The sequence below is a fragment of the Dermochelys coriacea genome, chromosome 27 (assembly GCF_009764565.3).
Source record: "Dermochelys coriacea isolate rDerCor1 chromosome 27, rDerCor1.pri.v4, whole genome shotgun sequence".
Taxonomy (NCBI): Eukaryota; Metazoa; Chordata; order Testudines; family Dermochelyidae; genus Dermochelys; species Dermochelys coriacea.
In genome coordinates, this window is record NC_050094.1 from 11,914,861 (window position 1) to 11,941,605 (window position 26,745).

The 26,745-nt window shown below is 44.7% G+C and overlaps 2 protein-coding genes across 4 annotated transcripts in view; one reads left to right on the plus strand and one right to left on the minus strand.

Annotated features, from left to right (window-relative positions):
* Positions 1-613: 613 nt before the first annotated feature.
* On the plus strand, positions 614-26,345 carry PSMB3 (proteasome 20S subunit beta 3). Of its 3 annotated transcripts, none has more exons than XM_043503561.1 (6): positions 614-772; positions 3,352-3,536; positions 4,032-4,139; positions 5,444-5,621; positions 6,146-6,240; positions 26,234-26,345. In XM_043503561.1, exons 1-6 carry the CDS (start codon positions 647-649, stop codon positions 26,328-26,330), a joined length of 789 nt encoding a protein of 262 aa, XP_043359496.1. In that variant the 5' UTR covers positions 614-646; the 3' UTR covers positions 26,331-26,345. The 3 variants fall into 3 exon arrangements, with proteins under 3 accessions (XP_043359496.1, XP_038241137.1, XP_043359497.1); XM_038385209.2 differs by lacking the exon at positions 26,234-26,345 and adding an exon at positions 7,633-7,754; XM_043503562.1 differs by lacking the exon at positions 614-772 and adding an exon at positions 1,615-1,890.
* Positions 8,250-26,745, minus strand: part of PIP4K2B (phosphatidylinositol-5-phosphate 4-kinase type 2 beta) — a 33,300-nt gene continuing 14,804 nt past the window's right edge. The window contains exons 4-10 of the mRNA XM_038385207.2: positions 19,968-20,120; positions 19,180-19,326; positions 17,849-17,887; positions 15,904-16,017; positions 14,408-14,666; positions 13,905-14,008; positions 8,250-12,890 (exon numbers count right to left, since the gene is read on the minus strand). Of these exons, the coding sequence (XP_038241135.1) occupies positions 12,810-12,890; positions 13,905-14,008; positions 14,408-14,666; positions 15,904-16,017; positions 17,849-17,887; positions 19,180-19,326; positions 19,968-20,120 (897 nt within the window). The 3' untranslated portion in view covers positions 8,250-12,809. The remainder of the gene's footprint in view (positions 12,891-13,904; positions 14,009-14,407; positions 14,667-15,903; positions 16,018-17,848; positions 17,888-19,179; positions 19,327-19,967; positions 20,121-26,745) is intronic.

Consider the following 26,745-nt stretch of genomic DNA (forward strand, 5'->3'; position numbering starts at 1 on the left):
GCCATGCATCATACAGACAGCAAGGCGTAAATGTAGTGTTCACACCTCATGATTTTATTGTGAGTCTCATGATTTTTAGAGTTTTTCTTCAAATGCTAGCTCTTGGCGATGAGTGGGTTATGTGAGAATCTCAGCTTTTATCTGAAAACAAAGTAAATATCTAGCCCTTACAATTGCAGAGATAAGCTTGGAAACGTGAAGCAAACGTGCTTCAAAAGCGGAGAAACCTGAAGGCAAAGAAAAGGAACCCTGCATTGTATATTATGTTCAAAATCTCATGATTTTTAAGTCCATCTTTTTATTAACGGGGGAGGGGGGCTGCCTCATGATTTTTGAGCATTTGCGGTTGGCCAGCCTGTGACTGCGGGCCACATACATGTGCAACGCACCCATGCACCCTCCAACGCATGCAGCCAGCTGCGCTTGCGCTCGCCTGGACAGGCTCAGCCGGGTCCGCCACGATCCCATCGTGCCCCGCTCGCTCGCGATGACTCTTCATTTTTTTCTCGCTTTCACACCGCTCCTTGCTCTTCTCAACCAACCTTAACTTTACACCCCAGGCCTGGCCCCGCCCCGCCTCGTGACTGACGGCGCAGGTCCGCCAATTCCAACAGGCAGCGGTCCCGGGGGCTGGCGCTGCCCGCCAATGGGAAGAGCGGGAGGCGTGTCTCGGAGCGGTAGCGGGTTCGGGGGCGCGGCGCGGCAGCCCGGAAGGAGCCGGTGGCGGGGGAGAATCGTTGCGCTTGGGGGGTTCTCGTCAGCCGGCGCCATGGTGAGGCCTGGGGCACCGGGACTTGGGAGAGGGAGGCCTGGGGGACTCGGGGCTGGAGTCTGGGGGGTGGGGCGAGGCCGGAGTCTGGGGGGGGTGGACGCGGGGGGCGGGGGGCGCGAGGCCGGAGTCTGGGGGGCGTGGACGCGGGGGGCGGGGGGCCGGAGTCTGGGGGGGGTGGACGCGGGGGGCGGGGGGCGCGAGGCCGGAGTCTGGGGGGGGTGGACTCGGGGGCCGGGGGACGCGAGGCCGGAGTCTGGGGGGGTGGACTCGGGGGGCGGGGGACCGGAGTCTGCGGGGGGCCGGAGTCTGGGGGGGGCGGGGGGCGCGAGGCCGGAGTCTGGGGGGCGTGGACGCGGGGGGCGGGGGCGCGAGGCCGGAGTCTGGGGGGGGCGGGGGACGCGGGGCAGGAGTCTGGGGGGGTGGACTCGGGGGGCGGGGGACCGGAGTCTGCGGGGGGCCGGAGTCTGGGGGGGGGCGGGGGGCGCGAGGCCGGAGTCTGGGGGGCGTGGACGCGGGGGGCGGGGGCGCGAGGCCGGAGTCTGGGGGGGGTGGACGCGGGGGGCGGGAGTCTGGGGGGGCGGGGGACGCGAGGCCGGAGTCTGGGGGGGTGGACGCGGGGGGCGGGGGGCCGGACACCTAGGATCGGAAGCCGGGGAGGGGCCTGGTTGCTGGGCCTTTGTGAGCATCTGGTGCTAGGATGCTGGGGGGCTTTGGGGATGGGGCTGGCCTGGCGAGGTGGGGTGAAGATCTAGGTGGTGGCCCTGTCTGGGTGTGGGGGAGGACGAGACCCTAGTGGGTGCTTGTTGGGAATGGTTTAGTGGCCCAGTGATATGGAGCTGTGATCCGGGACTCTTGGGTTCTTTTTCTGTCCGCGTCAGATGCTACTTCTTGGCTCTTGGGCAAGTCGCTTTACCCCTCTTTAGGTGGAGATGATGCTTCCCTGCTCAGCGCTCAGCAAGTGACCCCAAGGGGCCTGATGTTTGTAAATTGCAGTGAGATTCTTGGCTGGATGGTGCTACAGCAAAGCTAGTGTGTAGAACCCTGCAGCACTTGTTATTTTCTGCTACAATACTGCTGTGTTTGCTCATAATAAGTACTGTGAGGACAGGTCTTTGGGGGTAGGGACTGCCTCTTATTCTGTGTTCTCAGAGCACAATCAAGATCAGTCCGCTGTGTTTTGTTACTCACCAATAACTGTCTCCCATCTTCCTACTGCATGTGCTCAGTTAGAAGGATACTTAAACTTTTTAATTGATGCTGTTTCAATTGGGATGGTTGCCCCCAAAGCACCAGAGAGTTTTATGCTCTCAATTACATTAGATCAGTGGGTCTCAAACTTCATTGCATCCTGACCCCCTTCTGATAACAAAAATTAGTACATGACCCCAGGAGGGGAGACCGAAGACCAAGGGTGGGGCAAAGCTGAAGCCCAATGGCTTCTGCCCTGGGCAGTAGGTCTTGGGCTTCAGACTTGCTGGTGCCCAGGGCCAACACCAGCCTTGGTGACCGCATTAAAATGGGATCCCGACCCACAGTTTGAGAACCTCTGCATTAGATGGATTGCTTAAAATATTGATTTAACAAGTCAATATTAAGTCTGCTGGAGAAGTTTTTTGTTGCAAATGGAAATAATGATACCACCTTTGTAAAGTGCTTTATTGATGAAAAGTGATATAGAAAAGATGCTTCTTGTATTTATTTATTTAATTACTGCTACTACTGAATTCATGGAGGGAGATTTACTATCAGAATTTCAGTGTGAAATTAATTGTAAGCCAGAGAAGTTCTGTGTTTAGCTATACTGGAAATAAAGTCTTAACTATGGACTTCATACATTTGATCACCTCCTCTGTTAATCAGATGGACAGCAGACTAGGTGCGCAGCAATAGCATGATACAAACATTCTGCAGTGTCATCACGGAGAATTAGGCCTTGCATAAAACAGAATATTTTAGAGAGGGGCTTTGCCCTCTGAATTTATTTGGTATTCTGAATGGTGAGGAGAGCTTATCTGTGGTCCTGGACGTGAAGCTTCCAAAGACTGAATCTGTGGCTATAAAGGAAGAACCCGTTTATACATAGAAAGTGCGTAAGCATGTGCATGAGGTGATCAGGTAATTAAGTTGGTACTGCAGTAGAAAATAAGAATTAAAAATTGGAAAACCTAATACTATGGGTAAGATGACTGTGCTAGCGAGAAAATTACTTCAAATGAGGAATTAACTATTTATGGTCAGTGTAACTGGCATTTGTTAAAGGAAATGAGATATTTGACGCTTCTCTGTAGCAGTGAGGCCAGCCAGATTATAATGGCTGACTTTGCCCTTGGAGGACTTGCAGGTATTTCTAGAATGTACTTGACCAAATGATCTAAAGATTTAGCACAGACTGTACAAGACAAACCTAAGCAAATGCAGTGTAGTAGAGTGTAACTTCCAGCCATGTTATGTGTGACTTGTGTATCTTGGCTAAGCTGCATGGGTCTAGTTGATACTAGTCCTTCTAGTATAATTGATGAGTGTACTAAAATGTCCACTGAATCCTAAAATGATCTTTTTCTTTTTTTTTTCTTTTATAGTCTATTATGTCCTATAATGGAGGGGCTGTAATGGCTATGAAGGGAAAAAACTGTGTGGCCATTGCATCGGACAGACGGTTTGGAATTCAGGCTCAGATGGTGACCACAGACTTTCAGAAGATTTTCCCTATGGGAGATAGACTATATATCGGACTGGCTGGGCTTGCCACAGATGTGCAGACAGTGTAAGTGGAATCTTCTCTTGTGAACACTTGATATTTCTGGTCTGTAGAAAGGGAATTTGTTGTATATCTATAAAGACACAACATATGTTACACACAGCTGTTTAGGTAGTATCTTTGCCTGAGTATTAAGACTTCCCTTCTCTGAACCCCACTCCAGTCAGTCCTGTTGGAGTTATTCTTGAACCATCCCAAATGCTGCCTCCATAGTGCCAAAGACTAGCGACATTGGTTGTTGGCTAATTGTGCCCTGCTTTAAAAAAAAAAAAAATCCGCTGTGCTCCAAAATCAGAGCTGTGTCTGATTTCTTAAGAGCACATGGCAAGTGAGAATCAGATGTCTAAATTTGAAATGCATATGTGCATGCATTCTAAATACATGTGTCTGCATCATGTGTCCATCAGATGTTAATCTCTAGTAGCAAGTATTAACCATTGGGAAGGTGGAAGAGGACCTGGTGGATGTGATTTATAATATGGATTTTGATCTCATCTGCAGTGCCCAGCGGCTGAAGTTCAGGTTGAATCTCTATGAACTGAAGGAAGGCAGACAGATCAAGCCCCAAACTCTCATGAGTATGGTGGCCAACCTACTCTATGAGAAACGGTAAATATCAAACAGCTGAGCGATTCCACAGATATCACTGAAATCAAGGCATGGTTAACTGAGTTAAATTATGACTCTAGAGGAGTTGAGAGGCATGTTAATTTTCCTAGTGTTGGCAAAGACGATTTACCTACGTTAACTGTGGTAGCTGCACTGGAGATGAAGACTGCTGAACTCCATGTATAGATGGATTCAAACAGTGAATAAACCATACTTTGAGCACAGTTCCGCCAGTTTCTGAAATGGTGCTGAACATGGCTTAGTCCTATCTACACATGTAGTAAAACTATATTCGGCAGCACCAATTATCATTAATGGGAAACCTTAATGGAGACATAACTATTGTATGAGTGTCTTACACCGAAGACTTTAGAGCTAGGTCACTGAAGCACACTATGTTTGATGCTCACTAGAGAGATGGATAGTTAACAGCATAGAGGGGAAGAGTTTTTGGAATGAAATTGTGTCCCTGGAATTGGTTTCAATTTGGGTCCAATGTTTAAGGAAAGCTCAGTTGTATCTATATTCTTACTATCACAAATAACAGTTGCACACTGAGTAACATTTAATTAATAAACAGGAAGCTGCTATCTTGAATTAAAGTGTTCCTGACAATCGCCTTTTGCATAGAATATTATCAGGGAGTTAAGTAAACTCTGATTCTTAGAATTGTTAGATCAGGCATTCTGAGTTAAGCAAATTCTCTAACATGCTGAAATGACCTAGACTTCTCTTCTAGATCAACTCCCAACAGAACAAATGTAAGATATTTTATAAACAATACTCAATTCCAGTTGTACCACATTTCTATTGCTGAAGGCTGTTTGGAGGCAGCCCAATGGGATCTAAAGATTCTCCCCCACCACTTAAGAAAAAACCATCATGTTTTGGTGATGTGCTCATGGATGCAGAGGGCACCTGTTTTTGAAATATAAGGACCACTTACTTTTTCCTGAACCCAGATCAAAAATGTTTGTTCCCTACAAGTAATGATTTGCCTAAACACCAGAATCTGGAAATCGTAAACAGCTTTTGAAACTTTGACTTCAATGGGGAAGCAGATTATTTCAGTGTGTCTTTTTGTCACTTAAATGTTGCTGAAATAAAAGTCCATTCACAGTTATGTGGTACTAAAACAGTAACTGGGTAGTTCCAAACTAATTTGAAAGGCTCCGACCAACACCAGAGATGGAATAAATAAACAACACCAGAGATGGAATAAATACCTACCGAGTTAGAATTCTGCTGTTACTTCAAATTTATGCATCCTTAGGCTGTTCTAACTTATGCTTTGCTGTTCACAGGTTTGGACCCTATTACACAGAGCCAGTTATTGCTGGACTGGACCCCATAACTTATGAACCTTTCATCTGCTCTTTGGACCTGATTGGTTGTCCCATGATAACAGATGACTTTGTTGTCAGTGGCACCTGCTCAGAGCAGATGTATGGCATGTGTGAGTCTCTTTGGGAGCCTGACATGGTGAGTGAGGAGGTGGCAAGATCTGTCTAGTGGTTTAACTTCCAAATGATTCTTGGATTTTTTGAATCCTTTGCTGTTAAATTGGAGAGAGGAAATTCAGACTACTCCTCTTGTATAATAATGCCTGTACCTTATGAAGTGCTTTGAGACTACTAATGAAAACCCCTATATAATCTTTATCTTTAAAGTATTTATGTTCACAAACACCACTGTGAGGTAGGGAAGCATTATTTTAACATATAGGGAACTAAGGGAGGCTAAATGACTTGTCCACAGATACACAAGCAGTCAGTGGTGGAGTGAGGAATAAAACCTGGGTCTCCCATGTGCTGGACCCATGCCCTAACCCCACAATGGACAATAGTAAAAGTTTTAGGGTAAGTTCTGGCAGAAATATGCAAGATCCCGAGTCAAGTTTCTCCTTGGGCATGGAGAGGGTCAGAGTGTTGCAGCTTGGTGAACTGCCCCAAAACCTAGTAGCTATAGAAACCAACTAAAAGACTTTCCCTTCCTCTTTTTTTCAGGAGCCAAACCACCTCTTTGAAACGATCTCACAGGCTATGCTGAATGCAGTGGACAGAGATGCTGTGTCTGGCATGGGTGTGGTAGTGCATATAATGTAAGTATGGCGCTCTCAGTCTCTTTCCCTTGGAGAGAAGTGGCAGAGTTAAACACAGAGCCTTAAGTCGGTCAAGGAACGGCTACCAGGCTTGACCTCTGCCCTTCTTTAGTAAGGTCTTGTCTACACTAGATCTTTAAATTTCCTATGATTGCTAACGTACCTTGCTGCAGCAGCACCAGTGATAATAAATTAAGAGTCTAGTATAGCTGCTGTTAGCAGCATTTCCCCCCCTCCAGTCATGATTATTTGCACCCAGGAAGTGCTACTACTTCAGATTGAGATGAAATGATACGTCACTGTAGAACTCAAGATTTCCATGCAGAATTAAAAGCTGCCTTGTTGCTGGGTTGGCCACCCCTTATGTTCAGTAGTGTCTCAACCATTGTGTTTAACAAAACTAGTTTTATTTCTTATCAGTGAGTTAAGGGAGGGCCTTGTTTAGAGCTCTATCTGAAACTGTAGTGGGAGATGTGGCTCAGGTTCTGGAGGAGAATGAAGTGTCAATGACCTATTTCAAACCTGTTTCTCTGCACAGGTGTCTATACTAGGATTATGAAGCTAGGAGTTGTGAAAGGGAGCCATTTATTCATAGACATCTAGTATCCAATTTACATTGTCTCTGAGAACTAGGGAGAGCTCTAAAACTAGGGCATTGCACATGTCTAGCTTGTGGGTCTTGCCCACATGCTCAGGGTCTAACTGACCACCATATTTGGGGTCAGGATGGAATTTTCCCCCAGGTAAGAGTGGCAGACAGCCTTGGGTTACTTGCAGGTTTAAACTAGTGCAAATGACAGATTGTCTGTAACTTGAGGACTTCAGTAACTCACTCAGAGGTTAGGGGTCTGTTACAGGAGTGGGTGAGGTTCTGTGGCCTGCAATGTGCAGGAGGTCAGATCACAAGGGTGCCTTTTAACCTTAAAATCTGTTGCAGCAGCTGTAGGCCAAGCTTACTGCATACCCTAGGGACTTCTTGCATCCCTCTCTGTCTCCCTCTAAGCTCCCTGGGTGCCAGCTTCCCCTTACCCACCATTCTTATGCCCCAAACAAGAGTCAGGGTGTCAACATGTTAAACTCTCTTTGGAGGATGAGGTATTACACTGGAAGGCAATAATTAGTGCTATCAACCAGTAGTTTGTTGTATAGACAACTGCAGAGCTGCTTGAAGCAGCTGGCAAGGGCTCCATTTTTCCCTAGATCAATAGGGGGAAAATCTCACCTTTTAATGCCTAGAACATTTCCTGAAATTTAGAATTGATCAGAGGGGGTATTGATGATGATACTGCATTACATAGAAACATTCCACCACATTTTTGTAAGGACTTTGCAAGCTCAGGCAAAGTCTGCTTGGAAGGATGAAGTGGTAGTTTGTCTCTCCTCTCGTTGCAGTGAAAAAGACAAGATCACCACCAGGACACTGAAAGCACGCATGGACTAGCCTCAGAAGTTTGTGCTTGTTTCACATGCCAGGCTATTTTGAATTTTTTAAATAAACTCTCTCCATTATTGTATTGGGCTTGCTTGTTCTTGTGTTAATACACTATAGGGAGAGAATGCAGGCCCAATGTAACAAGTATACTTATTACAAAATAACTACATAACCAGAGAATCTGGATTTTATTCACTCTGCAATACCCCTCACCACAATGAGAAGGCCTGGGTTTCAGCTACATAGTTAGAACAGAGTTTGCTATCATCCAAGCTGGAGAATACTAAGAGTAGTGGTAAACTGCTGCTTTTCATGGTATGTAGCAGTGGTAGTTGTGTCCAATATTGTTTCCCAGATTGCAGTGTCCCATTTGCCCAGCTGTGCACACAGTCAAAGTGAGATTCTTACAAAACAGCTAATAGGGGCCTGCTCAGAACAAAATAGTATTTATTTTCAAGGGGGATTATGGCTGTAAAACTGTACTTGGAATTGCAGCAGTAGCAGAGGATAGGAATCTGATATTGCACAGCTTAGCTACAGTAAAAACAGGCAGACCAGAACTTATTAGACAATGATGTACACAAACTTTTAATTTTTTTTTCTGGCTGAGACTCATCTTGTAACATGCATGCATTTCAAAACAGTAAGTTTCTCAAATTGCTCCTAGCAAACAGACAAGCACAGAGGACTTAATTCCTATTTAAAAAAAAACAAAACTGAAACAGCAGTGAAAATCTAGAATGCTCCATTCTTCTTAGGTTTAGGTTAAATTTAATTTATTCACATTTTTTCAGTTGCACTGATTAGCCCCACCACTGATCTGTGTGTAACAAGCTCATTTAACACAGCTCAATCCAATTGCATTTAGTATCATACATCTAAACAAAGAACAGCACAAGATCTGAGTTGTCAACTTAAACCACTTGAATCACAAGAATTCATTATACATGTCAAGGACAGTCAGTCATGGCTAATATCATGGATGCTGGCAAATAAGCTCAGCAAGGAGGACAAGTAGGCAAGTTGTAAATGGTGCATTAAAAAGCAGGAGGGGAGAGTATTGTATTCAAATTAGCTGTAGGATGGTGCAACCAAAGTTTTAGTGCACACACCCTTGACCTTTGAAATGTTTGTTTATACCACCTAACATTTAAAAACACTCCAGCCTTTCTACAGCAACAAGTGGGGCACCTTTGCACAGTAAGTATAGGCTAGGGAGTCCTTCACAGGTTTAGGCCAGAATATAATTCACCCAGCAAAAGACTTCTCAAATTAGTCTCACTACAATTTTATGCCTCTAGTTTCACCTGGGGTTAGAACACTGTTGAAGGCAGTTTTGATTGCCCACCTAGGCAAAGAATGACAGCTTTTCCTGCCAGTGGCTAAGGGCCAGCACCCCATATTGTTAAAAACATACTTAATTTTTACTGTCAGTAAAAATTAAATCTGAAGTTAGATTTCCTGGAAGTGGAAGTGCAGGCCCTTCATCATGCTATAAAGTCTGTATCCCCCTCACTCAAAAGTGCATTGTTTTACATAAAGAAAATTGCATTCCATCTCATATTTAAACTGGCAGCATCTTGAATATTTTCATAACATCCTTGGTCCTATCCAGTATTTTTAGCTGAAAATTCCAAGGCCAGTTGATTCTTAAGTCAAACACCAGTTGACTTTTTTAAAGTACACTCCCACCCCCCAGAGCTTCATAATTAGCTAAAGGGACTACAATCAAAACTAGGGCATCATTAGAGGCACTGTATTAAGTGATAAGTAGAAAAAAATTGATAGAGGGAGGAAACAATCATACACATCTTCTCAAAGATAACCTCCTCTGCTTGCTGCTCTTATAGGTGTATGACAAGGACAGACAATCTGTACATGAAAGAAATCAGAGTGTGGCCAGGTAGGGTTAGGCCCAGTACAGTGAGAGAGATGCTCCTGCCCTGATTAATTTTTCCTAAAGTTAGTGGGGTGTGTACTGGAAGGGAGAACATTCCCTATCTTCCAGCTCAACTCTAGCTTTTTGCACAGCATTCTCTAGAAAAAGATATAGCATGTTAGCAAAGAGACTTTCCTGCCATTTGGCTGGAGTCTCTTAAGTGATCTGCTATTAAGAGTTTATTCTACAGCTCTAAAGACTGCATCTTTTTCCATGCGAGCTATGGTTTTAATTGCAATGCACTTCAGTGTAATGTGATATGGGAGGGCACATGCTACAGGCAAAAGTATATCTACATTCAGCAACCTAGAACACAAAGTCAGACTGAAACTAGATAAAGCTATTACAGGCAGTTGTAAAAAAATCAGGGGTGGGGGGGGTGCAGGGTGTTTAAATATTTGAACTCAAGAAAATAAAGATTCTATATCAAGATTAAAACAAAAGCAGAAGTCCCTTTTAAAAACAAATCAAATATTTGCAGCTTCACCTCTTATAGTAACAAAAAAAATACTGTCTAGAAACAAAATTAGCATTTTTAACATAATGCTACCTCTCAATGTAAACAATATACAAACTGCTTATGTTAAAGTATACCTGGGTAATACATCTTTAAATGATAAAATTGCATTTAGTTTTTTTTATATACACACACACACACACACACACACACACACAGTATGGCAACAAAAATGGCAAAATGGGGTAAGTGCTGAAGTGAACAGATATTTTTAGGGCTTTTATACCACTTGAGGCATTGAGACAACCAAATGGGGTCTAATAGAGGATTCTTTGCTCCCTATCTAGAGTGGGAAAAGAAATCACAAGGTCTTAAATCCTTAGTGTCATGTATTTTGTAACATTGGCTGCAGGAACTACATGTTTTGGTTTCAGCTGTTTACCAAGTTCCAGTGAATCAGTTTTTTTGCCCCAAGTTAATAAACTTCTGTTGACTGTTTTTGGGTTGCTCACTTAAAATATACCACTGCTGAGTGGGTGCAGTTTACTTCCCTATTTACTGTAATTTAAAAAAAAAATGCATATTTAAGTCTAGCATACTAAAGTTTCAACTAATTTCCCACAAGGAGAATGGCAAATTTACCAGGCCAAAATGTAGGTACAGGACTTTTTAAACTGTCAAGAGTAAAACGTGAATGGTATTTAATTCCTATTTCACGGACGACAAGTGCATTTTTTGTTTAGAGGAAAGCAACCAATATCCTCCTTCACCCCCTCTACGTTTTCTCTTACCTGCACTTGATCTGTGGTATTGTTAGCCAAACACACTAAGATGTGCGAGAATCTTTACCAGGGTGTCAGACAATAGCATGTTAGTTCCCCAAATTTACACAAAAACAAGACAATGGATTACAATGGCATAAAAAAAATTTGTCCCCCATCAGAGGGAATGACCCACAAATGAACAAAAAGTTTCATGTCCCATTAAAACCAATGATTTGTTTTAGACCTTTTTTAAACACTATTTACAATGTACTCTAAGCCCAGTTTTCAGTCTTGACAAATCCCATCGTTCCCCTATGCCGAGAGCTGCGGAATTACGTCAGGAACGTGGATTAAAATAGTCATCCCACATTCAGAATCTAATCACAGCTAGCATTAGTCTAGTTAGTTACCAAGACACGATGAGTACCACCGATTCTCTCTCAACAGGACCAAATCAACAGAGCAAACTAGCACATATTATAGCACAGAACACACACACATTCTAACAGCTTATTCCTGAAACAAAGGCATTTGTGAAAACAGTTTCAAGGCAGATAAGCAACTTATGTCAACTGCAGGGTCTCTTCAAAACGGCTAAATCCTGCTTAAAAAAAAAAATACACATAACTGTTCTGTAGCAGAACTAATTAAACTTACAGCAACTTCGACAAGCTTGGCTGTGAAAAATATTACAAGCGTTCTAGAGACAAATAGGACATAATTCAATCACACAAATCAGTTCAAATTCCTTATGGGGAAAAATATCTGGAGCAAGTGTTCAGTCATTTATGCCCATTGACTCACTCTATCAGCTAGAGTTATGGACCCGGAGCGAAGCAGAGCGTAGATAATTACAACTCAAGTTTGGAGTCCTTTGTGTTGAGCAGTGGAACCGGACACACATCCAACTTGTTACAGTCACAACTCCAACACTCCAGAGTGACAGCAATTTGCATTTCTCAAGCTGCACTTCATGTTGGGTTGGTTGTTTTTTTAAACCTCTTCTCAGGCAACAATTCAAGTACTTGTAACAGAACTGGATGAGTTAGGAAGACTCTGAACATTAGCTAGATTAACACTGGCAGAACTGTCATGCATCAGCTCTATTTTAGAGGCAGGGAGATTTAACAGTTGTCATTTTTTCCTAGACAGCCAAATGTAACCCCAAACCCACAGAATAAGTTAACATGATTTTCTTATTCAATGGAATTTTCCCAGGCCACCTATCTTAAGCATGATGGTTGTGTGGCTATCCAGTATTTTTCATACTACTTTTTAGCTTCTATAAGTTATGCCTTAAGTGACCATCTTTGGTAGATGTTAATTTCCCTCGTCTTTCTTGTGACGTTCATTCTTAAGAAATTTTTAAGACCCCCGCAAAAAAGGTTCCCAGCCTGAATTTACCTAGTTAAGGTTCAGCAGCTCCTCAACATTTTCATCCTCAAAATGGCAGACTACTTTCCCCCCCCCCGCCCCGACTCCGACCCCGACCGAGAAGGAAATAAAAGGGTTTGTACGGCTTTCTGTTAAAAAAAAAAACCTGTCCATTAAAAAGAACAGCAGTTTGTGGAATTAGGCATTGCTTCTCCTCTTATTTAACACAAGCTACAGGTTAGAGCTCCCCCTTTTAAACAGCCATTCATGGTATCCTTACTGGCGTCTCTTGATCAGAGAGGAGAAAATGTCATTATGAACAGCAGTGCTGCAGCAATTAGATTCTCTTTTTTAAAAAAGCCTCAAATCTCTATTTGGGCATTTCTGTAACAAAAGGAAAAAAGCCACTTTTCCACCTGGGTCAAGTGGAATATTTGAGAATGCACCTAGATTAGTTTCCTGTAAATCATACAGTGCCACATGCTCACACTCACTCATCTCCCACGTGCTGCTGCTACAGTGTCTGTTTTAGTGTGTCAGGCCGTGTTCTCTGCTCAGAAGTAGCCCCTCTTCTCTTCCTTTCTGGCTCAAGGTAGAAGGTGACTATGTCAGGATATTGGACATAAATTCATTGAAGCGTTTAGAGTACTGCTCCGGATTCACCGTGGAGATCTCTGCCCCGGCCTGCAATGCACGAAGGACAGATTAAGGCACAGGGCTCTGATCTTTGGGGAGTTACAAGGCAGCACCATGGCAGCTGCAGGGGACTGTTCATAACTGCATGTTAAACCCAGAGGAGTGAGGAGACAGCAGGAGGTTACTGCACCAGCATAGCCAGGCACCAAGAATCACACAAACAAGAATCTACAAGTTACATGGGTTCCAAGCTCCATGACAGCTGGACTCCTGACCTGAAGGAATTTGCTTTTAGTCTAAGTCTGGGGCTCTACTCAGGAGATGGATGCGTGGCATTTTATTTAGAGGCGGGTCTGGAAGGAATATGAAAGGCTGCATATCCTATCCATTTGCCAGCTCCTTTCAAGACCTGTTTGGTAGTGACCTAAAGTTATTGCCTGATGGCTGTTTGGTGACCTAGGCAAAGCAAGTTGCTGGGTGTCAGTCTACTTTTAGTGATTCAGGGTCACATGTTGGTAGTCTGAGCAGAGAGGGAGAAACCAATAGGCCAAGGAGCTTGATCTCTCCTCTCATCCTAGAGGTGGATCTATCCAGGTCAACTCTGAGGCATGTTGGCTGTGCTGTAACCGTTCTGGGGATGGAAGACTACAATCCTCAGGGCCGGCAAGCTGGCACCTTGCCCAGCACTAGTCACTTGGGGAAAAGAGCGAGAGATCTGGCTAATGAAAGTTTCCCTCAGTGGTCTGGCCCAGTAGCTTAGTGTCTGTTGTTTGTATTGCTAAGAGGGGGAGACCTGAGCCCTTTGATCCCTGAGTCAGCGACAACAGGACAGGAGGCTCAGCCCTGGTGAACAGATTACTGAGGGATACCACGAGGTTAGGGATCAGTTCTGTTGCAGACAGAAGGATCTCATGGGTGGTGGGGAATTTCCAGGCCCCTGAAAAACTGTTTTTTAGCAATTATTCAAAAAAGTCACCACCACAAAAAAACAAAACAAAAACAAACGAGAGAGATCCGGAAACACCCCCCTCTCCCTGCAACTTCTTAGAGAGACCTGCTTACCCCATGTTTCACTGTTTTGGCAGCATGTGCAGCTTTCTTCTTTGCATCGTACGGCGTAAGAATGTCTATAATGGCCATGAAATATACCTCCTTCTTAGGGGCACCTAAGAAGACACAAGTCTCTTTAACACACTCCCAAGCTACATCAGCAGGGCTTGAATAACCACCTGCAGCCACCTCTATTTATAGAGTAAATAAATCTGCTTTAATGTAATTAACAGGCAGGGAGAGAAGCAGATTGTAAATGACTGGAGATTGTAAGAGGTAGGACAGAGCAACTACTGGGAACATCAGAGCAGAGGCCCTACCCTCTAGAAACATCAACATCCCACAAAGCCTTGTTTCCATGGAGTTTAAACATTTGCCATTAACAACAAGGGAATTGAACATCCAAGTGGACTGGTTCCCAGGAGAGGGTCTGGGTTAGTTCTCACTAGACGTACCCCACCCAAAACAGGACACCTCTCCTGCCCCTCCACATAACAAGATCCCTCCTCACTCACTGTCATGGCTTTTCATGGCATACACGTCGACCGAAGGGTCAAACTCCCCAGGCCCGAAGAACCGCGGGAAGTTGAGGAGGTTGCCGGGGCTGTCAGGTGGGGTCCCGTAAGAGCCAATAGGGTTCCCGCCAATGCCATCGTTCTCACACTCCTCGTCCTCAGCCCGATCCTCCACGTCCATCTCCTCCTGCTCTGCCCGGTCAACGTCGTGAATGCCCACCAGCAGGCTGTAGTCCATGATCTTCAGCTGAGCTAAAAACTGGGAGAAGGGAGTAACAAAACCATAGGGACATTCTCATGAGCCAAAGCTACCTATCCCTCAGCACGCGCTGCCTCCAGCGATCATGGTCTTGTGGCTAGAGAAGAGTCAGAACTCTGGGTCTGTACCTGGCTTTGGGATGTTGCGTGAGACTTGCTCCAAGGACATATATCGGCTGGCAGTAGGGCTGGGAACAGAACCCAGGAATCCTGGCTCTCAGCCCCCTGCTCTGACCATTTCTAGCTCAGTTGTGAATGCTTAATGGTTTCGGTGGTTTGAGGTCCTTGCATGGAAAGGGGTTACTTAGCTGGAGGAGGGTGTTAGTGTGTCTATATAAATGTGATCCCATCAAGATACCCAACCATGATAAAACCAGCTGGCTGCACCATCAACATGGAGAGGAGAAAACACCTCTGTATTTTGAGCAGAGACAGCCAGTGACCACCAGTGAGTTTGATCAAAGGACTGCAGCACTGGGAATGGCCTGCTGTTTCTGTTGAGGGCCATCTGAAAGACAGATCAAGTACAGTCAGTCTCTCATCACTCAAGCACTCAGGGGATAGATGCCACATTGCTTCCATCTGGCAGGAAATCAGTCCAAATGTTTGCAATGTGTGATACAGGCGCTTGGCTACCTATAGCGAGCCAGTGGGACCGAGGGATGTTGCCAGTTTAGAAATGAAGGAAGAAAACATCAGGATGGGGACAGGATCGTGACAGAAAAGATAACAGCAGGATAGAGCTAACCAATGTGGAATCAGCCAGTGGGGCCTTCTAAGATGGAACTCCAGAGAGGTTGCTGAAACATTTGCATCTTGGATCCAACAGGCGGATAGCGTTTGATACACAAAAGCACAGAGTTGGGCCAATGTTTATGAGCCAAGAGAACCACCTAGTGTTGGACACTGAGAGAGACAGGACAAGAAAACAGCTGAACCACAGGCCTTGGGCTACTGGGTCAGATGAGTATTCCTATAGCACCCCATGTATTCACTAAGGTGTTTTCTGATGCATTCTGATTGGGAGGAGACAAGAGATTCTCTCTGCCCTGTTCTTCCTTGTCATTTCCCTGTCTCCTCCATAGCAATTGCAATAGAGGATGCATACTTTAAAAATAATGCAGCTACCTTACCATTTGGGGGGGAGGAGGGGAAGACACGGACGGACTGCGGGGTCACAAAACCCAGCTGTCTGAGCCCTGTTCATGGCAACAATCTGAACCCCAGCTCAACTCTACCTCCACGTCCCGCTTTAGCTTTTCGAGGAAGTTCTTTTTACTCTCTTCTCCAACGTGGAGCTTCTGGCCTTCATTCAAGAAGTCATTGTCTTTGAACGTTGGCAAATCCTTGGCCTGTGAGAGAGAGGACTACGTTAGATGTCCTGAGCCTAATGCCAATGGCCACAGCTATTGGTGGTTCCGTTCTTTTGCAAAATATCAACTGGATCAACATGACAAAGGAAAACAGAGGAAGCTGCATTGACTTCATCTTCTAAAGTAAGAGATTCGCTCATTCCCATATGCCTGGAAATGGCACGGAGCAAGACACCTGGATTTATCAGCAAGTCCGTTTGCTTGCCTCCAGCTTGGGGGGGGGGGAGGGGGAGGAGGCAACAGAGATACCAATAGCAGCTCAGTTTCAAAGGCTGCCAAGAATATTGGCTTTGGGCTGAAAGCTTGATCAACAGTCTCAGCCAAGGATGGACTAACCAACCCCACAAAATAGAAGAAAAATCCATGTGGTTGTTTTCAGATTAGAAAATCTCAAGACAAGTGCTCCTCTCCCCCAGTCATTACATGAAAATCAACCCACTGCATTTTGAGGACTTTGTAATGGGGACCAAGTGTTTCTGCAATGTAAGTGCTTCTCATGGATATTAAAGAAATTAAGTTTCACAAACTCTTTGCATGTATAGCTGGGAATTGCATTCTTTCGTCCTTAGAGTGGCATGTAAATCCATGGCAATTTATATAAATATTATGTGGTGTCACACAAAGCGATGTAAGACAAGAAATCATAGTTACACTACATAATCAGGCATACCTGGTAACACCACATAAACACATACCACCACATAACCAGGCACACTACATAGGGAGTAACACCACACAATTACCCTGTTGTGCCTGGTTGTAAGGTGGGGTTAGATTATACCCAGATATTGGAGATTTAATTATGAAAAGGAAATTCTCAATGGCTTGTGCAAGAGATCTGTAACTTTTTGGGAGGCTACTGTGTAGACAGGAGAGGAAATCTTCCAGGATCCCTCCAATGTCTCCACTCAAAGACCCTGTGATCAACCAATCCAGCCTTCCAGCCCAGTCTTCCCGCTTGAGTGAAGTGCTACTCCCTAAATCATCATGACAGCTCCAAAAAATTGAAACAAAAAAAGTGTGGCCTTAACCAGGTGTGCTCAGCTCTACTACGTGGCTTTGTTATATCCCATCCCTCTGGACCATACCTTCTGCAAACCCTTATGCATGTGCTTCAGTTTACTACCATGAGGAGTTCAGTTGATTTCAATAGTACTATTCATGGCAGTAACATTAAGCAAGGGCATAGGGGTTTGCAGGACTGGAGCCTTAGGTTGGAAGCTCTGTAGAGAAGGGAGTCGGGACCAGATTTACAAAGGGCTTTAGGCACCTAAAGATGTAGGTAAGTGCTTAGTGGGATTTACCAAAGTGCCTATCCCCAGTAGGTGTCTAACTCCCAATCTGGCCCTTTGGCTTCAGATTGGTCTGCGAGACACCTGGCACGCTGAGAGTATTAATAGGCAACATTTCTGGAAGAGCCTAAGTCACACTGACTTTCAGTGGGACGTAGGCACTTCTGAAAATGTTCCCCATATAAAAGGTATTATTAGGTACCTCCTTTGGCAGTGCCAGTAGCCTGGCAAACAAGGGGACCAGGTTGTACCACACCTAGACTGCCAGGCAAGCCCTTTGCTTTTTTGTTAATACTTTATTTTGTGCAACAACGAGATAAACCATTGCACAACCTTTTGGGGACTAACACACAGTTGCTATAATGGAGAACGTGAACCAGCAGTTTAGCTTGTCACAAGGTTTCACTGTTCGTTAACCCTTTGGTATGAAGACACAGTTAGCCGGCTAGCCCCCTTGTAAGCACCACTGGGAATGAAATGTTGTTCCTGCAGAGGTAAAGTAGCAGCATCACTCATACCTTTTCTTTGTCACTTGCTTCCCTGGAGACTGTTGAGCCCTGATAAGAACAAAAGAAGTGGGACATAATTCACCACGAGCAGCCATCAGCCGAATTTAAATTGACCATCACTAAGCATAAATGTACAAGATTCAGTTTATTTTTTTAAATGCCTCTTTGCTCCTGATGAAGAAATAACCTCACAAAAATGTATTTTGAAAACACCATATAAAGGCAGCAGACAATGGTCTGAGCTGGTTGGAGGATGTGTTCCCTTTTCCCTTGTTTGTGTCTCTCTGGTACTAGATCCAGTAATTTGAGCAATGCAATGTGTTGCCCTGATTTTAAAAATATACGTGATCGAGAGGAGAGAGACCTGCATCTTCCTGTGAATCATCTTGTCCTGGATATTATAGGATATTATAGAATCTGGGCTAAACGGCCACCGGTCTGATTCAGTATGTGAATCCCTCTTTCACTACAACCCATGCTTTGAACAGTGAGGAACAGTGACTTCACCATTGAAGTCAATGACAAACCCCCCTGAGCCAGACTCGTACTTCCACACTTTCAAGGCTCAACTTTCTCACGTCCATGACAACAGACCACGTGGTTTCTCTCTGCATTAGCACCTCCAAGAACTACACAGCTGCAAAAAGCTTCTGACCTTTGCTTTATGAAATGCAGCTCACGCTACACTATGAAGAAGTGGATTTTATCTCAATAGTATGCATTTCTCTCTCTCCTAGTGCAGACAAGGCAGGATAAAAAGACACACAATGAACCTTAGTGACATGCTAACAAAAGGAAAGTGAATACTTTGGTTCAGTGTTGTTTGGCCCTTAAGGTAATCCTGTCTTGGCCACAAACCGTAGGAGGTAAAACACACTGTGCCTAGAACTTCCTAGCCTCGGAATTCAGCAGCTACAGAAATCAACCATCAGGTTCTTTGAAAGTGAACTGCAAAGGAAGGATACCTTGTGTCTGCCCTTTTCTACTCTTTTATGTTGTATAAAGGGAACCTCAATATTAGAAGTACCAGTTCCCAACTGCACTGCTGGAGCTGAAGGACTGTCAAGCTTTAGTGGAATAGGAAGGTCCTGGATCTGAGTTATGGGACTTATTCAGTATCTCTTCCCTCTTCAACGAGGGGCTGGCACAGATGCCACTCATGTTTCAGCCAAAATCTTTCAGAAAAAGGGAAGTCAGGACTTCATTGATCTAGTGTGAAAAACAATTTAAGAATGCTTCATAAAGCAACAGGAAGGGAGTCCTATACAAGGAGAGGTATGTGTTTTTAAAATTCATCTCACTGACCACGTATGGACTGGCCGCTTTCAGAGCAGACTTACCTTCAGATCATACTTCCGATGCACAATTAACCTGTGACTAAATACGTTCCTGGTGACTACCATGTAGGTTTCTACTCCATCCACGGTGAGTCTGTACATGCCTAGGAACTGGGGGAGAAGGGTGTTCCCATGGCATTCCACTATAAACTGAAAGGGTGAGGAGGAAAAAAAAAAAAAAAAAAGTCACACTACCGGTCTCCAGTAGCGCACATGGTCAAAGAGAAGCTAAGCATCTACCGCCAACTAAAAATGGGGCTTTTTAGTGGCCATCCTATACCACTGCTCAAGGGAGGCAAAAGGACATACATTAAAACACAGCGGAGCGGCAGAATTGGAGTGGACATTTCCATGCATGGCAGCTGACCCAGATTACCATTTTCCCCTCTGCAAAATAGCATTTTCCTCTCATCCATCTGGAAAGCTTTTCTAATCCAATGTGGAACCTTAGGAAGAGGTCTCGATTTGTAGCTTTCAAGCATTGGCAAGCCTGCAGGGCAGGGATATTTACATTGTTAGGAGGGCCAAGCCTTTGGGGGAGAGGTGAAGTTAAAAATCCCATTGTGCTCCCAAAGCAACAGAAGACAACTTGTGGCCACTGGCAACATCCAGTCTCTAACCGTACAACCTCCCCTGCGCAAAGGTTGCCGGCGAGCTGCAGCTGAAGATATGGCCATTCTATTTGAATCCAAGAGCTAGTCTCAATTCATCAGGTTCCCGCTGCTATTCATCAAACGTGCCCCTAAGGCGTTATCCGCCACCCTCTCCTCAGGGTTCTAGACTCACCGTACCTGATGGTACTTCTTTAGTATGTTGTGCATCTCTGCTACATCTTCACTCGACACTGCCTTAATGACAAACCTCCTGTCGTAGGTGGTCAGGAAACGGGCCCCGCATCGACCTTGGCTGTCGCTGTTCACTGGAGCGCTTCGTGTTACAGAGTTCTGAAGGATAACAATGAGGAGGAGAGAAGAGGTGTGATCTTATCAGAGGAGATGGTAACGAGCTGCAGGCCCCCCTTTTAAAGCCAAGGCATCAGCTCAACCGGTCCAGCAATTCTCTACTTTCTCAACGGGATAAACAGATTTCAGTGGGACTGCCTTTTTATTCTGTTTGTACAGCACCCTGGCACTTAGTACTTAATATTCTGGTCCATGACTGGACCTCCTAGACTCTACAGTAATACAAATAATGGGAGCTGTTGGATGCTCAACACTTCTGAAAGCAAGGCCACTTATTTAGGTGCCTAGATCTGGGATCTAGCACCCTGATTTTAGGCCTCCATCTGTAAAAAGCTTGCCCATCAATTTGTTAACACATTTCATGCCAGTGATTAACACACATTTTGAAGCAAGGAAGTCTTTGCTAAAGAGTCATCATCTCTCACCCCTTCCTTCAGTGATGGTGCAAGGACTCACAACACATATGGTCAGAGACTCCTTCAAGTTCCTCCAGTAAAACCAAGGCCAGCCAGATTGGACATTCCTGATACATCCAGGGTATAAAAACAAAGTAGGAATAAAGGGTTTTTAAAAAATGTCACTTTCTTGATCCATCGTAAAGCAGCAAAAAACTGGCACACACCTAACTGCTTAGAAATCCTCTGCAGGTCACCTTTGACCCAAAAGCCGTTCCCTGCTATTCTTGTTCTTGAGAGTTTGACCAAAGGGCCTAGAGAACAGAAATACTGATTGTTCTTCCAACACGCAAGAGGAGCTCTCCTTTATATTCCTGTCCCCACCCTTAGAAACAAGATGCAACAGCTTCTCTCACTCCTCACTGCAAGATTGGAAAATTCAAACGGAATTGCTGAGTCGAGTAATCCATGACAATAATGTTCTGCGACAAGGGTGCAATTAAATTGTTTCATCCTTTGACTACACCACTTAATGAATAGCCTCAAGTCCTAATGAAACACAATACAGTCGAGTGCTAGAAATGTGGCAACTGCAATTTACGTAGTAGCCACAGAAGACGCATCTATTCTAGACTGTTTTTCCTACCCCTTAAAGATTCCCACCATTGTGATCTTAGTCCGGTTTTGCTGATGATAGCTGAGGTGGGGGACAGCCAGTGTTCTGGTGGCTGCCAGGGTTTTAATCATCATGTCATCTACACACGGGAAGCAGGGTTATATGATATGGTGGTCAAAATGCCAGCAGATGGTCTACATTAGCACTTTCATCGGTACTGCACCAGAGGGACATTTTTAGAAGTCTAGCGTAGTCAAACCTTTATAGAAAAAGCTTCTTTGGTATCTTTATTACGATGATTTAGATTGTGGTAGCACCTTAAAGGCCCAAGCCCCATCCTACAAGGCACTGTACTAACACAAAAAGAGAGAGTCCCTGCCCCAAAGAACTTGCAGTCTAAATAACCTTGGCAGGTAACGGATTGTAATCTTCTGTTCTGATCTTTCCCCATTTCTCTTTGTTGCACGCCTGTAGCTGAGCATTTGGTCTAAGCTATCATACAGACATCCTCCTCAATCCATAACGAATTAACATAACGAGCGTTTGTCACTTCGCCCTTACCCATTACTGCAGCGTCCCCTTGCTGCAACTGCTCTGCAAAAACAGCTAGTTTGTACCTTTCCCGCTTCTGTCATCATACCATGTGTATGTGCTGGGCACTGCACACACACACAGGAAGAGACCGTCCACGCCCACTGAACTCGCTACTTAGAGAGAGAGTGAGGAGGGACTGTCCTCCCCATTTCACAAGCGGGACAGTTCAGGCGCAGAGAGATGAAGTGACTTGCCGAAGGTCCAACAGAGATTCTGTGGCAAAACCAGGAACTGAATTCTGATCTCTCTTCTAGCTACAAGGCCATCCTTCCTCTTTTAAAGATCAACTCCGCCCCCCCCGGCCCCGAAGCCCTGTACATTGTTTTACGTATATGAGCAAAATCATCATTTTATTAGACTCTGAAGCATTCCGTTTTATTTTGCTATTGTCTTATATCTACCCACACAAGCTAATCCTTACACGTGTATGTGTGCTTCGAAATGTACATCAGGATGAAGGATGCTATGTCGCCAAAAGCACGTGTGCTTTTCTGGATGTCAGTTACAGATAACATCACATATTTTTATGCCAGTAATTACTACTGCTTTCTCTCCTCCATTCACAGAGCTTTTTTAAAGCAGAGGGAGCCTGCTCTTCTGCTCCTGTGGAGCATGGGACATGGAGGCAAACAGAGCCTGCTGTGAACTAGGGGGGTTTCCAGTTGCAAACTAAAAAATAAGCTGAGAGGAGAGATTTTTCATTTTAGAAGGAAGCATTTAAATGCACCTCACTTTAATGCAGAAAGGGAAAAACTCACTTCCTGCCAATGGCCTCGAAACCATCAGGGAAAGCGGGGAAGGGAGAGGGACATGGGGGAATTGCTTCTTGCTGACATTTGCAGCTTAGTAAGTGCTGTGTGGGCTCACACGCATCATCTCAAAAAACAGAGCAGTTGCCACCATCAAGCCGATTTCCCTTTTTTTAGGGGAGACAGGAAGCAAAAATGCTAACCATTTGTGGTCATGTAGAGATCCTGTCCTGACACACTGATTTACTTTATTCTCTCTCCCCCATAGAGTAGGGATGATAAAAAAATATAGCTTCCTGGGCAAATTCCCACTCAAATAATTATGTTCTACCTGCCTGAATCCCCACTGAAATTTCAAATGAATGCAGCATTCTTTACGTCCTGTCCTACACAGCCTCAGTCCAACGGAGTGCTGTTAAACAGCTGACACTGTCCCACCCCAGAGATGGGAGAAGGGATTCTTGCGAGGGACAGGCATTACATAAATGACAGATTAGGCAAGAGAGGAAAGTGATGCAATAATGGTGTTCCCAGATAGGAAGTGATTCTGAGTAATACAGAGTAACCTAAGAAACGAGCATCTAGGCTACATAAAAACATGCTAAGGCAGATTAGCCAGAGGACAAAAATAACGACGGAGAGAAAACAGCTAACAACGTTCACATAAACAGATGTAAGAGGCACGTTGAATTGTGTGAAGCCAACACCCACAGTTATTTCTTACAGCCAACCCGCTACACATCAGCTGGAGTTCGGATAGCTTTGTCCAACCTTCTGCCGCAAGATCTGGATAAAGCCTGGCATGAAATCATGCCAGTGGGCTAGGCGACAGCAGCGCTTCCTCTGCCAGTACAAGGCAATCACTGTACAGAGAATGTCTGACAGCAGGAGGGAAATAAATAAATAAATAAAGGCTGGCATAGTCCATACCACTGAAAGGAGCGACTAGTCATCTCCAGTGACTGGCTTATGTGGGTTCTCTCCAGATGTCACCCAAGATTCCAAAGATGATACTGTAACAAATCAATGGCCTCCTGTTAACACCCCTCACTAGGCTGCACATCACAGCCACTCAGACCTTCACAGTGAGTTCAGAGAGAGAACTCCGATCCGCCTGCTCAGAGCCCACAGCCCCCGAACATTTTGGCTGACGTGGCTCCATCAGCAATACTAGGCCCTGACATGCAGTTGTGCCCAGTATTAGCGCGCAGACACGCGCTAGGGCATTTCCATCTTTAGTATTTAAAAAGCAACATCAACAACCTTAGCACAATTTTTTCCACTTGGTTTCGTAATACCAGTAGCCAAGGGTTCCTGGACACTTTACACATATTCTGCTTTTCACTGGATGATCTCAGAATTCCTTACCAACATTAAGGGATTTCATTGGGTGGTTTGAGAATATCCACATTTTTATCAACAGGGAAATTAAGATGGACGTAAGAAGTCCTGTTCACACAGTGAATCTGTGGCAGAGCTGAGATTTGAGTCCAGGAGACTTGACTTTTGTTCCTTTGCTAACCACTAGACTCCATTGCTCTTCATACCAATGTGCAGGCAAGAGATTAAGTGCAAGCAGAGTGGAGGCACAGGGTGTGGGAAGAGGTTTCTGCTGCAAGCCTTTTCAGAGCTTATCATAGTAAATAAAAGGTTATGAAAAATACCCAACAGCACCTGTTAGAGAAATTCCTTATTTGTGATGGAACCCAGCATAACTGATAATAATAAAACCAGGCTCTTATACAGTAGATGCTCATTAGTAGCAACATATCAATGCCTTTTGCTGTTTTGCTCCTAAGCAGTTTTGGGGAGTGTCGACAATTCGCAGTAGGGAAAACATTCCCAGGGGAAACGCTGCTCGTAAGTCGTGGTTGCTCTTCCCAGGTGTTACTGCAAACAAGTGTCTACTGTAGAGCATTTTTCATCAGTGAATCTCAAAGGTCCAAACTTGGGGTGTCCCTAAACCTCCACCTGCCAGAAGCTGGGATGGATCATGCAATAATTACCCTGGTCTGCTCATTCCCTCTGAAGCATCTGGCACCGACCACTGTTGAAAGACAGGACACTGGGCTAGATGGACCATTGGTCTGACCCAGTGTGGCCACTCTGATGTTCTTAAAGTGCTTTAGCAAAGGTCAGTAGTATCATTATCCCCATTTTAAAGATGGGGAAACTGAGGCATGTGGCAATGAAGTGACTTGCCCAAGGTCACCCAGCAGGCCAATGGCAGAACCAGAAATAGAACGCCAATCTTCTAAGTCCCAGTCTACTCTCCCAAGGGCCAAAACTCAAGAAAGCATGTGCACCGGAAAAACAATGTCCAAGAGATAAGATGAAAGGAATTTTCCATGACAATCAACTTCCAGGAGAGATTGTGTGCGCTGCATAGTTAATCATTCAACTGTAACTGTGAAGTACTCAGCATGCTCCTTGTGCGTGCGTGCATATATACATACACACACACACCTCCTCACCCTCCAACAGGATCTCTCTTTATAATCACCTCTGCTCCATCTCCAAAGCAGCAGATGGGCTGTCACAACAGCTAGCGGTATGAAATGTGGTCATGGAACTGCAGCCACTGTTGATTTCTCACTAATGAACCATCTATTGCAGAAGAAGAGCAAAGAAAACTGTTGCTTCTGCCATAGGAAATCTGCTCTGCTCTGCGAAAACAGGCTGTGTGTGTCCATTCTGACTGGGTGTGCAATAAGGCAGCAGACTAGAAGGGAGTCTAACAAGTGGGGGGGGGGGAAGGGTATCACGAAAGAGGCTTCTCCTGAAACACAGTTACAGAAAAAACCCTCAAAATCAAAGTTCATCAAGAGCCCTGTCATGCTCCTAAGAGCAGGGAATTGCACTTACACAGCCTTTTCCATCCAGAGATCTCAATGTGCTGCACAGACCTCATTCTACAGGTGAAGAAATTAAGGGAGATGAGTTAAGTGACAAGCCCAAGGTCACACAGCAAGACAGTAGCAGAGTGGCAAACAGAACACAGGCACCCCTGGCTCCTAGTCTCATGCTGTAACCACTCTGTCTCTCTTCTCAACACGATTCTAATAAGGCTTACAGGACATGAAGCTATCTTGCTGTAGAAACTGAGACCTGACTCTTACAAAGAAAAATAACTGGGAAAAATCTTTAAAAAAATTAACCAATGTAAGGCTAAGGAAAGGTGCTGGATTGACAACTCTGAAGACTGAAGGACTAAGGACAGCAAGAAAACAAACAGCTCAGCCCTCCACCATGATGCCCACTAGCAATGTGTCAACTCAAATCTGGACAGATCCATTGTATAGGGGTATTCCATCTCTTGGTGATGCTGGCAACAACAGGTCAGAGCAGCATCAAGTGTGCATTTTACTGACATATGCTCCACTCCAGGCCCCTGAAGTAGGAAATGAGAAACTGGACTGAGTAGCTCCTAATCCCCCATCCTGATGAGCCCTGCGCTGTCACGTGAAGGAATAATAATGGCAATTACACCTTTGCTTCCAATGCTGTCTGGGGTGAGAAAACAAATCTCATTACACTAGCCTCGAAACATGCCAGAGGAGGGTGGGTGATAACTGAGAAATAATGAGAATGAACTGTGATGATCTTTCTGAAAAATATTTCCAGGATGCCAGAAAACTAAGTAGGTGAAGTGCTGGGGGAGAGAATTTTTACAAGGTGATCATATATGTGAAAACACAATCAAATATCAGGCTTAATCAATACATTGTTCCAATGCTGCAGGTTTCAAAGAATATGTAGGTACACATCAGCGGACCACTGCTGGCAGGATACCAACAGTTATCGGCTCCTGCAGAGCTGCAAAGATAAGATGTTTTAATTACCTGACACTCATACTGCTAAAGATCAGGCTGCCATCAAAACCTTCCTTTTTTTAATCTGTTTTATCTAATTTAAGTAGCCTCTTATCTCCCTGCCTGTTAAGTATCTGCTACCTCTTCAAAGCTAAAAACTACAAAGAAGAAGGGAGGCTCAGTTACATCCTAGTGAGTTTCAGAGTAGCAGCCATGTTAGTCTGTATTCGCAAAAAGAAAAGGAGTACTTGTAGCACCTTAGAGACTAACAAATTTATTAGAGCATAAGCTTTTGTGAGCTACAGCTCACTTCATCGGACGCATCCTAGCGAGTTGCAACCACTCTGACAACCAGGTTTAAGCCACACTGCAGGACACAATGGGCCGTTCCCCTCCCTGCCCCCACCTCTGAGACAGGTTTGAATGGTCACAGCTGTGCTG